At 38.0% G+C, this 13300-nt stretch overlaps 1 protein-coding gene across 1 annotated transcript in view; it reads left to right on the plus strand.

Moving 5' to 3' along the window:
* Window positions 1–692: 692 nt before the first annotated feature.
* Window positions 693–13300, plus strand: part of plekha7a (pleckstrin homology domain containing, family A member 7a) — an 86474-nt gene continuing 73866 nt past the window's right edge. Inside the window, exon 1 of the mRNA XM_016236968.1 lies at window positions 693–1156. Coding sequence (XP_016092454.1) covers window positions 1083–1156 — 74 coding nt within the window. The 5' untranslated portion in view covers window positions 693–1082. The remainder of the gene's footprint in view (window positions 1157–13300) is intronic.

A 13300-nucleotide genomic window follows, 5' to 3' on the forward strand; every position in this document is an offset into this window, starting at 1 on the left:
CCCCTCACACTTCATTAACTGATACTTTTCTTTTCCTATAATTAAAACCTTTTAAGTCTCAATGTAAAGGAGGTAGTGAAAGATTTTTAAAATGTATTTTGAAATAAATGAGTAAAATAGATTATCAAAAATAGTATAGGGGACTTGGTTCTATCTATCAATTGAATGATTGGATTGAGGCAGATCTGAATGCAAGTTCACAATCAGTTGTGTGAAAGTTTGGGGTTTAAGCTGACTAAATGATTAGAGAAGTCCTGCATAATGTCTGTCGCTTTGCCAGAAGATCGATTTATGACATTTTGATTAAAAATTACAATGTATGTTTACATAGGAAAATAAATGGAAAAGCAGCAAAGTAGAATGCAAAGTGAACAGCACCTTGTCTGTGAAGTAAGCAATTTCAGTTTCAGACTGGAATGCTGGGATTTATCTCTAAAGTAGACTTTAAGTACAATTTATTTATTTACTGATTAATGAAATTTCCAGACCATTCTCCTGATTTTTGTCTCATTCCTGTGCTCAGATCTCTCCTCCCAAAAACACTGCACATCCTGTATGACAGAAGCAGGCAGAGATTCAAAAAGAGTAGGTTCGCTTCTTCACCCCTCCCTTCCTCTCTCCCTCCTCCCTGTGAGTGTGTGCAGCGCTACGTCAGAGCAGAAGACTGGTGTGTATTTGTGTGTGTGCGTGTGTGTGTGCGCAGGCTGGTGACTGTGTGAGCCGGTGAGGAAACAGGAGCGTCGGAGATAGGAGACTCCACACAGACAGCAAAATCACGATGCTTACGCCTTTGCCCGCTTCAACGGTGAAACATGCTGGTTTTACCTGTTTTGCGTTTTGATGGCCATGGAGCTCTGAAACATCTCTGCTGCTCTCTCTTGAGAAACGGATGAGATTGAGATTCTGGAACTATTCCATTAGGGCTCTTCTGGGGACTCTTTCCTTTGACTGATTCGTTCCCTTTCCTGCAGTGTTTTCCTCTCTGAATCTATTCAAATGAAAGCAGAACTGGACTTTCAGTAAGTGTCAGTCATCCCGTCATTCAGTTGGAAGTTTGACTCTTGGAGCTGTTGGGATTAAACATGTGGAGCCAGTCAGGATATTCCAACCATTACCAACCTCATCCCGCTCACCCCTTTTACCATGTGCCCTACAGGTGGGTTGGCCTTCCTGTTTTATTTTAGATCACAATAGAGGTTAACGATAAAGTATGCGAAGCTAGGATTTTGGAAACAATGTTTACAGATTTTGCATCCTGTAATGGGGAATGTCCACAGAATGCTTCCGAGGGGTCATTTCAGGATGGATCTGCCTGACATTTGATGCTTAAACCATTTGACAGGTTTTCGTTGGATAATACTAGATTAAATCTAAACCATGTGCGTCTGTGGCAGGGATTACGTGGAGATGAGAATGAATTAACTGCTTTATTTATGTCAAGACATTGAGGAATTCCAAAAGGTTCTGTTGAACTGGCAAGTCGAGTTCTGTGGAAGTGAAGATGTGATGCATGAAAACATGTCATAAATACTTTACTCGCTGTTGCTTTAGTTTCCTTCTATCTCTGTGTGAAGTTGTATAGTGTGCTTCACAGACAGACAGCATTCCTCCATATTTCATTGTCCTCCTTACTGAAGGTTTTGTATTTCCTGAATACCAGCGGCAGCATTCCTATCTTGAAGCCAAATACTTCTGTAAGTGCGTTTACTTTCCTCATAACTTAGTGTTTCCTAATAGCTCAGAAAGGATAGAGATTGTTCTTTCATTATTTACTCATTGCAGGCCCTTGGCTCGGATGCATTTCTCATGATTCAGTGGAAATACTACTGTTTGTTTGTGTTTTAGTGTATTTTCAGAGGCACAGCAGGGGTTGCTTTATTACAGTCTGTTTTATGTTTATTCCTGCATTGAGGTAATTATACCAAACCCATTATTATGAGTTGCTTCTCTAATAACTGCCCATGTGTTTGCCTTTCACTTTCCCTCTCTATTTACTGGAAAACTCAGTATAACGACATTTGTTGTTATAAAACTGACTCCGATTAAGCAGGCCTACTTCTCTAGCATTTGTTTAACCAACATATGAGAGTGGCCTGCTTTTGATTCACTTGATAATACTTTGCTGAAAGTGTTTCTATGTTGATGTTGAGTAACAGTTCATCCAATCTCTTGTAAAACTACAAGTTTGAGGTTTGAGTTTAAGTTTTTGTTTCATTAATTAAGGATTGCGTCATCTGTTGTTATACAATAATATGTTAAATTTTATTTTCTTTGCTTGGTAAAAGGGATGTTTGGTTGAATGATTGTACATAATAGGCTTGAATATAAAACATTGTAATGCATGCTTGCTGTTCAAAAGTCAAAAGTGAATTTTAGCTAGCTTGAAATTGCAGAGATATAGTAAACTGAGACGTATCTCAATGGCAACGTATATCAGTTAACAATAGAATAACAATATGCTACACATTATACACTATCCATTATGGTGTTTGATTTGCATTGTGTTTATAATCTCATAAAATCAATATCATAATGATCTGCTCTGTTAAGTGGTATTTCTAGGCTTTTAGGCTCCAGCATCCTTGGACAAGCAGTTTGGAGAATGAATGGATTTGGATGGCCTTGGAATAAAGTTTTTATTTCATGGTTTTTCCTTCAACATGCAATCTAAAATTCAATTTTTGAATACTGTCCATTTTTGAATTGAGTCTGACTTTAACAATGGAAGGTGAACAACCTTGATGTTGTTGTGGAGTCATTGAATCATCTGGATTAAACATAAAGCAGTGTTTTAATCTGCTCCACATATGGTTCCACTGTGTCACGCCCCTGGACTCATTCTGTGTGTTTTTCCCTCTCCACGTGCTCCATGACCCAGTTTTCCCTTGTTAATTGTTTATTGAGTTCCAGGTGTGTGTTGCCAATTATCCCATGTATTTAAGGTCCTGTCTGTGCTTTCTAGGTTTGTCTGGTATTGAATGACATCTTTCCCCGCTATGTGTGTGTTCCTGGTTCGTTTGATGTCAATTAAAGTCTGTTCGTTGGAAGTTTACTCCTCATCTCCTCGTTCCTCGTTCCTCGCTCCGTGCTCCTCACAGTAGCAAACGTGACAGAATACTAGACCGATAACAGTTACCTCTGTGTGTTCCCTCCATTTTTGTTTCCATTTTTTCCTCAGTGTTTTTTGTTTCCGTAGTGTTCCCTCTCGTAGTGTTCGCTCACCCACCCTGAATAACTCCTCCTCCTGCTGGAGCAGGGGGAAAGATCACTCGAGTGTTTTTGGCCCTCGTCGAACTCACCAGCTATCCGGACGACACACTCTGCACATTCTATGACGCCTGCCTGAACACCGCGTGCAGAGCGCCATTGTCCATTGTCCGAGCGAATTTTGCCGCCTTCGTGGAGTGGATTCTGGCGAGAAATGGATTGCCATTCACCATCTGCCCCGTGAATGATCTCGCTGGATCCACTCCTGACCCAGTACCCAGCCCACCATCTCCCCGCTGCGCGGAGTGCATGCTGAAGCCCACCGCTGACGGAGAGCCCAAGCTCGCCGCGGCCGACAAGCCATTGCTGCATGGAGCAACAGAGCAACAGATCGCCGCGGAGCTGGAGCTGCAAGTGACGTCAGTCAAGGTGTGAGAGCCGGCAACAGAGCCCACCATGAGGGAGAATGCCGTGGACCGAGTGAGCGCGGAGTGGAGCTCCGCCAACTGCACCGCGGCTGAGGGTGAGCTGATTATACAGCTGGGACTGCTGGACTTCGAGGGGGACCTTATAGACTGGGAAACTGAGCTGGAAGCCGACTTGCCCCCTCACCTCTCTCCTTCGTCCCCGCTGGTCCCATCCAGCCCTGAGTGGGCTCCCGTTTCCCAGTCCAGCAGAGAGAGGGCTCCAGTCCCTGAGTTTAGCCCAGAGATGGCTCCAGTCCCCGAGTTTAGCCCAGAGAGGGCTATCTATCCGGCTCCCTCAGGCTTCTTCATCCCTTCGGCTCCTCCTCAGTCCTCTGTCGCTCTGGCTCCACCACGGCCTTTTTGATCCACGCCTCCGCGTCAGTTGCCGGCACCATCTGCTCTGCCTTGGCCTCGGGCTCCTCCGCCACCTGCTCCACCGCCGTTGGTTGGCCCCCTGGAGTCGTCGGCCCTTCCTCCTCCATGGCTCCTCCCTCTGTCGGCTCGACCATGGGTCGCCATCATGACTGTGGCCTGGGTCCTGCTTGGCCCTTCCTACTCCAAGTCCTTCTTATCGCCTCCCTGGCTCCTCCCTCCATCGTCACCTCCCTGGACTCTGTCTGCTGGCCCCCTCCTGGGTGTCCGTCCTCCTCCCGAGCCTCCTCCCAAGTTCCAGTTTGATGTCAGTTAAAGTCTGTTCGTTAGAAGTTTATTCCTCGTCTCCTCGTTCCGTTCCTCCTCGTATTTTTCACATATTTTACATTATTACAACACCTCTCTCCCCAGTCTGGCATGAACGGCTCGAATAGTTCCTGTATCAAATGAAGGCCCGCCTTCTGAAATAGGAAATGTGCTGTGATTGGTTAGCTGGGCCAGTGTGTGTTGTGATTGGCACCACTCGGCGCCTGGTCGGGAAATGTCACGCCCCTTACCATAGCCGCCTGCGAGCTTCAGTGTAAATATTGCGTCAAAATCAAATCAATTTGAGCACGATTTAAACCCGGATGATTGTAACCACTCTAAGTTCGTCTGCCAAGGGAAAGCTAGCGTGTCCCCGACATAGTGATAACACTCGTTGCCTTCTCTAGTGCAGCTCAACCAGGTCTCGTCCCATTCGTCGATATTTGTGATATAAGTGATATATGTGATTATGTGATATAAATCCCGGAAAATATGCGTTGTAGTCCAAATGAGTTGTTCGTTACAGTTTTTGAAAAGTTTCTGTTAAATTTCTGTTAAATATCTCCTTTTGAAGTGGACTTTGAACTTTGTAACTTTGCAGATATTTTTTATGCTCAAACAGCAACATTACAGACTAACTAAAGTTGAAAAAGTGAAAAAGCATAATAGGACCCCTTTAACATTAGTTAACCACATTAATTAACATAACCTAACAATGAAAAATAGTTCTAAAGCATTTATTAATCTTGGCTAATGTTAATTTTAACCTTTACCAATACATTATACAACCAAAAGTTGTATCTGATCTTATATTATTTAATGGACGAGCTAAAATGAACTAATAATGAACGGTTGTATTTGTAACACTTTAGTATAGGGACCAATTCTTACTATTAACTAGTTGCATATCAGCTTGCATATTACTAGCATATTGGCTATTTATTAGCACTTAAAAATTCTGCAGGACCGTATTGTACTAGTTGAATAATTTGTTGTAATTAGGAGTTTATTGAGGCAAAATAGCAAGAATTGGACTTTAAAAAAGTGTGATCATTGTATTTTTATTAAAGTTAACAAAGATTAATAAATACAGTTAGTAATGTATTAACTAATGGTACCTTATTGTAAAGTGTTACTAATATTTCATGAACATTTATTTATTGTTTTGGTAAGTATCTATATAATAAACAGGACAATTACAGCTGCTCATTATCACAAAAGAAATCCCTTCAAGGTGCCACAATATAAGATTTTGCAATAATTGTACGTTATCTTTACATATATCTTTTTCTATGTGAAATCCTGATTATCAAAAGCTGCTCTTGTAATATTTTTAATGTGTATGTTCATGTGTATCCTTGCATGTATGGATGTATGCAGCAGTTGTGATTATTCTGTATTGACTGGATTGGCTCACACAGCAGGTGAGAGTGAAAGAGCAGATTGTCCTGATTCATCTTACCGACTGCCAGCCTGACCTCATTTATATGGCATATAACTTACCTGTACGTCTTAACTGATTGACAGTTTCATTAGTTCCTCATCTCACACCACACCGACACATTCACTTATAATCAATCGGTCAGTCTGTTAAGTGTATTAGATTGCTCTTTGATTTTCATCATGCAGTACTCAGAGGCCTCTTCTATATGCAGTGTAATATCAGAGCTGATTATAAATGCAGCTCTTCATGAAAAGATCTTGAATCGGAGACAAAACTTACAGCACTGTCTTTTGTGTGATTATCTGTGCCATTTACAAAAAAAGCAGAATTTGCACTTGGAGCGCATCTGCTTCTCTAGGCTCGGCATGAACCAATCACATTTCAGCATGGGTCCCAGAGAGGCCATGCTGAGACCCCAAAAGAGGGCTAAAAAAAGTCCCACGCTCATCTGAGCTGGATCCTGCCATGTAATTTACGTTCTGACGCAGCTCCGTGATTTATCCAGTGCTGTCAGAAGATTGAGAGGATCAAAGATCAGAGGGATGATCCAGATGTGTGGATAAGTGATTTGTGAGAGCCTCAGACTCATTCGTGTCTCTTTCTCTGTGATGAGTGGACATCCAGCCAGTGAAATGGAACATTTTTATTTCTATGTGAGGACAGTAGATGCTACAGCAAGGGATATTGCCTGTCTTGAATCCACTTAGGGGTAAAAAATGCTAAGCAACTGTTTCCAGTGCTGCTTGGGACTGAACCACTATGTAAGGTAGGACTAAATTAGTGTTTTGATGTTTAAAATGTGCCTATTTGGAACTTTAGCAGCAATGTCATACATCATATGACCGGAAGATGGATGCACTGCACCTTACTGTATATTTGTCTCGTGTTCTGTCCAGTAATATCAAAGTATAAAAATATATAAATTTACTCAAAAAGCAAAATTACATAAAATACTTTATGTATATATACACATACATGTGTATGTATGTGTAGTATATATATATATATATATATATATATATATATATATATATATATATATATACAGTGCTGCTTGAAAGTTTGTGAACCATTTACCATCATCATTGCATATTCCTCATATTGTTTGTTTATATATATATATATATATACATATATATATATTAGTGCTGTCAAACGATTAATTGCATCCAAAATAAAAGTTTTTGTTTACATAATATATGTGTGTGTACTGTGTATATTAATTATGTATATATAAATATACACACATACAGTATATATTTTGAAAATATTTAAATGTATTTACATTTATATATTTATATTAATATAATTTATATTATATATTTAAATATATTTAATATATAAACATAATATATAAGCATATTTTTCTTAAATATATACACGCATGTCTGTGTATTTATATATACATGACAAATATACACAGTACACACACATATACTATGTAAACAAAAACTTTTATTTTGGATACGATTAATCGATTTGACAGCCCTATTTTAAATGCATTTTTCTTAACCAATTGGCAAGTATTTGTCATTGATTTTTATTGAATATTATTATTTTTATTATTGTTTTACTTGACGTTAATTAAAAATATATTTTTCATTAAAAAGGTATAGTCAGTGGGTGCTCCGATTGATCGGCTACCGATCATTATCGGCCGATAATCACGTTGGGATGATTGATCGGCGGTGTCTAAAAAGGCAGATCTCAAAAAACCAATCTCAAGCTGATAACACTGCCATGAGAGGTTTGGCATGACATGCAGCGTCACCGGCTTAGTCTCTGTTCGGTGCGGGTGAAATCATTATAATGCTTAAGGTGAGGTACTCACCTTCATATTTCTTCATTAGATAACTTATAAAGTAATTTGAAAACATTGTGTGAGACGTAATTTCACAAACAGCGAGAGTGACCGCGCATGCGCTCTCTCAAAATACGCAAATGTCTTCAAATCACCCATAATGCAAGGTTCACATTACTCTGTTTGCAGTGTGTATGTGGTGCGTATTTTTTCCGCGCTCATGTTAACAGATTAATAAAGCACGCACACTGCACACCATTGCTGTCCGGCAGTGCGTTCAGGAGTGGTGCGTCTGCAGCAGTGTGGAGATCATTTCCGCACCGAGTCTCTTTTTGCTGAATTAAAGTAACAGCGCATTTTTGCAGTAAATATGAACAATGGAAAATGTAGTAATTACACCATAAATGCATATTATTAAAGTCTACTGTGTTTCACAGTCAACAACTAGAAGTATGAATTCCCTCAGGTCCCAACTGATTACATTTGTTGTGGTGTGAGGAAAACATTGTAGTTGTGGGCAGGCAGTATAACTAAGTTGTTGGCTGGAACAGGCTGTCTGTTATTTTGTTATATATATATTTTTAATAATTCATCTGTGAAGCACATTTCTCGGTTCCCGGGTAGAATTGGCAAGTCTGATACATTTCTGTAAATCAGTTTCTTTTAAACAGATAAAAAAAAATCAGATTTTAAACAGATTCACAAATTGCTGGAATGAGGCCGAACATTATCACTAGAAGTCTGAATTCCCTCAGGTCCCAACTGATTTCATTTGTTGTGGTGTGAGGAAAACATTGTAGTTGTGGGCAGGCAGTATAACTAAGTTGTTGGCTGGAGCAGGCTGTCTGTTATTTTGTTATATATATTTTTTAATAATTCATCTGTGAAGCACATTTCTCGGTTCCCGGGTAGAATTGGCAAGTCTGATACATTTCTGTAAATCAGTTTCTTTTAAACAGATAAAAAAAAATCTGATTTTAAACAGATTCACAAATTGCTGGAATGAGGCCGAACATTATTAAAACTATTAGATGTGCAAGTCGGCAGCAGGTGGAAACTTGAGGGAGCAGATGGGTACTGGATTGGGAAAAATCTGTCCCACATGGACCAAAACATTGCTTGCTTGTATTAATGAGAATAATATGCTATTTCAAAGCCTGTAGTTTAATAAAAATAAAACAATCATAGCAATTCATTCTCTGTCCAGTAAAGTGTTTGTATAATTTCATTATATACATCACATTGCAGAAACAATTACATAACTAAAATCAGTGCATCTTGTTTTAACGCTCATTTATGTCTTAGTCAGCAGGAGGCTGGGTAGTACTGTTTAATATTTCAAGCTGTTCTTTTCAATTTTGACTTCATCATTTAGATGAAGATAATTTGTTATTACTCAGAAACTGTAGGCCTATTGTATTAAATGTAAAATATATATATTTTAGATATATAAAATATATAGTACCGTTCAAAAGTTTAGATTCAGTAGAATTTTTTATTTTTTTTGGGAAAGAAATAAATACGTTTGTTCAGCAAGGATTCATGAAACTGATCAAAAGTGACAGTAAATACATTTATAATTTTGTTAAGATAAATGCTTGAGCTTTATGTTCGTTAAACAATCCTGAAAAAAAAAGTATCACTGTATATTATATAAGCATTATTAAGCAACATTAAGCATCACACCTGTTTTCAACATGGATAATAAGAAGAAATTTCTTGAGCACCAAATCAACATATTAGAAGGATTTCCGAAGGATCATTTGACATTAAAGAAACTGACTGGCTAATGTTTCACAATATTTCACATTTTAACTATATATATTTAACTATATTTTTTATCAAATATAGGCATCTTTCAAAAGACATTTAAAAAGAAATCTTACTGACCCTAAACCTTTTAACAGTAGTGTAAATATCTCCATGCATATAAATCTCAAATTTAAATATATTTTTTGTTGTGTTCTTTTATTAAAAATTATAATATTCAGCTATTTTATAATATACTGAAGCATCAAAAACCTGAAAAATATCAACTTGTTTTTTTTTACAGATTTAAATGTATTAAAGAATATAAATATTTAAATCACCCAACCTTACTTGATTTACTGGGTTTATCCTTTAGTTTTGACCTTTGACCTCATTATTTCCCCAACAAATACTTAAAAATAACCTGTGACCTTCATTCTCAAACCAGCCTGAATTGTAAGCTATATTGGGAAGCTACATGTATGCAAGTCAAACCTAGAGTCAGGTCTGCATGACTCATCATGTAAACACAAACATTCAATGACCAGGGATATTACAATACCACACACCATTGGTTGAACATAATCTGCCCTTCCTCTCTCTCTGTGTGTGTGTATGTCTCTCTTTCTGTGCATGTGTTTTTGTGTATGTGTGGGCATGAGTGTAGTGACTCATACAGGCAGCAGATTGAATCAAGAGGGAACAATAGATTTTAGCAGAACTAATGGTCAGATGGAAAAGGCATGGATCAAAGAGCCATATTACCTGTTTCCTGCCTCATATTACCTTCTGTAGGCCACGACAGCAGCACTCTTGATTCATCTTACATCCTCCACAATGACAAAACAACATCTCTCACAGAGAGGAAGGGCCACACTGCTGGGCCTCGGGCAGCTGGAGACTATTTTAAACTGAGATCCATGTTTCCTCTGGCTTCAGTGGACCTCCGCCTCTACTTTTACTTCAGACATCAAGTATCAGTTTTATGCAGCTCAACAGCATCAGTAAAGCACGGAGGAATATGAACAGACTCAAAGCTGCTCAATTAGATGTGGTATGTTTTTTTTTTTTTTACTCCGTTCACGCCTTCTGGGCTCCTTATCAGGGTTTAACAAATCTGCAGCCACAAGTGCCAAGTGTTTTTTTTTTTCTTTTTCTGAGATAAATGCTAATAGGTTTCAAACACTGTTTTGCATATGCTTGCTCTCAGGCTACACATTGGAAGAATCATCTTTTGTCCTTGACAAATCTGTTACTCTGTCTGCCTGTTTTTTTGTTTTTCCGGTCACATTTACTTTGTTTTGTGAATTTTTATGGTCAAAATCGAGGGCAAAAGATTTCCCAACATAGATTTTGCATAGGGTTCAAGTGATCATGTGAATTATCTGCATTGATCAACAGAAAGCTGTGACTGACCTGTGTTTCATACATTGCTACGCTACTGACAATGAATAATGGACATTTTTTGGCAAACAAAATTTTGCTTAATGTCTTATTATGGGCAAAAAAGAATCCAGTAGTTATGTCTCTGCAAGTGGCACATTTTCTCATTCTGAAGATGTCACATACATTATTATGATTGATAATGGCAATATACTATCAAGACAGATTTTTCAGTATTTTTAAATGATGATGGATTACTGAGAATGAGATTCTGGAATAGAGTTTGGTTTAGAAATTAATTTTGAAATTGGCCCAGAAATTATAGACTGGTATAGGATCTTTGTTTAGAGTTTTTCCATCTGATAATTTTTTTTCCATAGAGTTATTCACATATTATACTACATATAAGAGTTTGTTTAGATGTATTAACAAATATTGACAACAGGTGAAACGTTCCAGAAGAGAACTAAAATCCTTTTTAATCTGTTAAACAGCATAACATGTCATTCCAGTTTGTCCAGTTGGGTGACATTGGAGTTAGAGTAAAGTTGCTTTACATGTAATCTGAATACTGTGTCATCAAGCAGTTTTGTTTACACTCAACCGCTCTTCGGTCATAGTTTAACATTCCCATGAATTGTCAGGTTCACCGCTATTTGATTAGAGTGAAAGACAGAGAAAGGGATATTCCCACTCTAGAAATATGACAAGGGCTTCTGTACTGTCTTTTTACACCCAAAGTCAATTATCTTTGCACGTATAGCCGATGTACTCCATTGTAACAATATAAATGGTGTCGTTTTCTTGTCATTTTTTGTTAGTTAACATGTTACACAATGTTCCACCTACATGTCTGTAAAGTGACATCAGGGCATACTGTATATTAATGATAAAAACTTAGAATTTGGCTGCATTGTTTGGCTGATTCTGAAGTGATTCATTCATTTATACAGTCTATATGTCTCTGATCGTTCTGCTCTCAGAAGTATTGACAAAGGATTGTCTTTATACTTTCTCTTCTAATAACTTTCAAGGCTCGCTTTGCTCACTGTTGATGTGTGAGAGGACTCATTGGTTAATCTCATTTCTCCAGACGTCTGAATTTCTTGATGTTTCTCTTCTGCTGATGTTCTGAGGTGAAGGAGGCTTGTGAATTACTTCTGACACCATAGACAGGAAGAGACAGCAGTTTGCTTAACAGAGGGGTTAGAAAGTTAATTGAAAAGACCTTTGGAACCTTCTTTCATCCACAGGAGCCTTATTTTACTCTCTATTCAATATCATGTGCTGGAATCTTACAAAGGAAAACTAATTGAAAGAATCCTGTTTCTACCTTTGTGGATATAAGTGGGAGGACTTTTAAAGATCTGCCTGTTTCAATTGCTTTTGATCAAAGGAGACCAGGATTTCACTAACCTGATTCAAACTAAGTTGGCTTCAAGTTTAAGATACATATCCATTACTATTGTCATAAATTTATTTTTGTATGTATAGTGAAATGGTTTCCCCTTTTGCGGAGAATCGATACACTAGTACCAGCTGTGTTTTTTTTGTCTCCATTCCTGCCAAAAAAGGGTTTAACTCTTGAAAGTGAAGAAATGGTTACTGTGAAGTAAAATAATTAATATTAATATATAACCTATTATTTAGGCTATATAAAACCTAAATAATATCTACCTGTTAAATATTCATTTTTGAAGTATTGGATATCAATATTTTTCATGGTATTGTATTTGATAAAAGTTTAGTAGTGTGACACTAATATACATCCAGTCTTTTGGCTTTCATTTTGGCTTATAAGTAGCTAATCTTATCTAGTTGTTAAATGAGACCACAGTATTAAAGCAGAAGGTCATAAGTAACAGCATGTGAAAGTGACTTCTTATTCCAGCGGTGTTTATCCTGTCTGATTGATCTTCTTTTTGATCCCTCTTGCATTTTTCTCTCTCCAGCATCCTGCCTCTCTGACTGTCGCAGTCGATTTCGGAGATAAGCAGCCTTCAAAGTCTCATTGCACGCTGCCAAAAATCTCCAAGCTGCATGATGAACTACGTCAAATTGCCATCTGTATTTATCCATGAATGAGCTCATTTCGTGACAGTGGCTTGTTGATGCCTCTGTATCAAATGGCAGGATGTAAAGTAGACATTAACTGAGATAAGTGTCTTGGGTTGACCAGTCAAGATATAAATTTGTGCCATATAGCCACTCAGATTGTCATCATATTCATGATGTGTTGTCAAAGACTTGTCATTGTCAGATACTGAACAGATTGCTCTTTATCTGTCTTCAAAGACAGGTGGAGACCTTTTCCAGCTCATACCACTCAGAGAGGTTATTGGCCTGATGGTTGAAGTGGCTTTTCCATGTCATCTTTAGGGCAGTTGACTGTCTGATAAACATTTTGTGATTTGAGAAAGTGTTAGCTGCCAACACACGCTAATGACTGCCATCTTTTTGAATTTAGCCACATTTAAGTGGGACTGTATAAATCTAGGCCTGGACGCAATTAGAGCTGGGTGATACATTGAATATTAGCATGTTAATTAGGCTTACGATATTAAATTAGAG

This window comes from Sinocyclocheilus grahami, unplaced genomic scaffold (genome assembly GCF_001515645.1).
Source record: "Sinocyclocheilus grahami isolate Dianchi unplaced genomic scaffold, SAMN03320097.WGS_v1.1 scaffold503.1, whole genome shotgun sequence".
Lineage (NCBI taxonomy): Eukaryota > Metazoa > Chordata > Actinopteri > Cypriniformes > Cyprinidae > Sinocyclocheilus > Sinocyclocheilus grahami.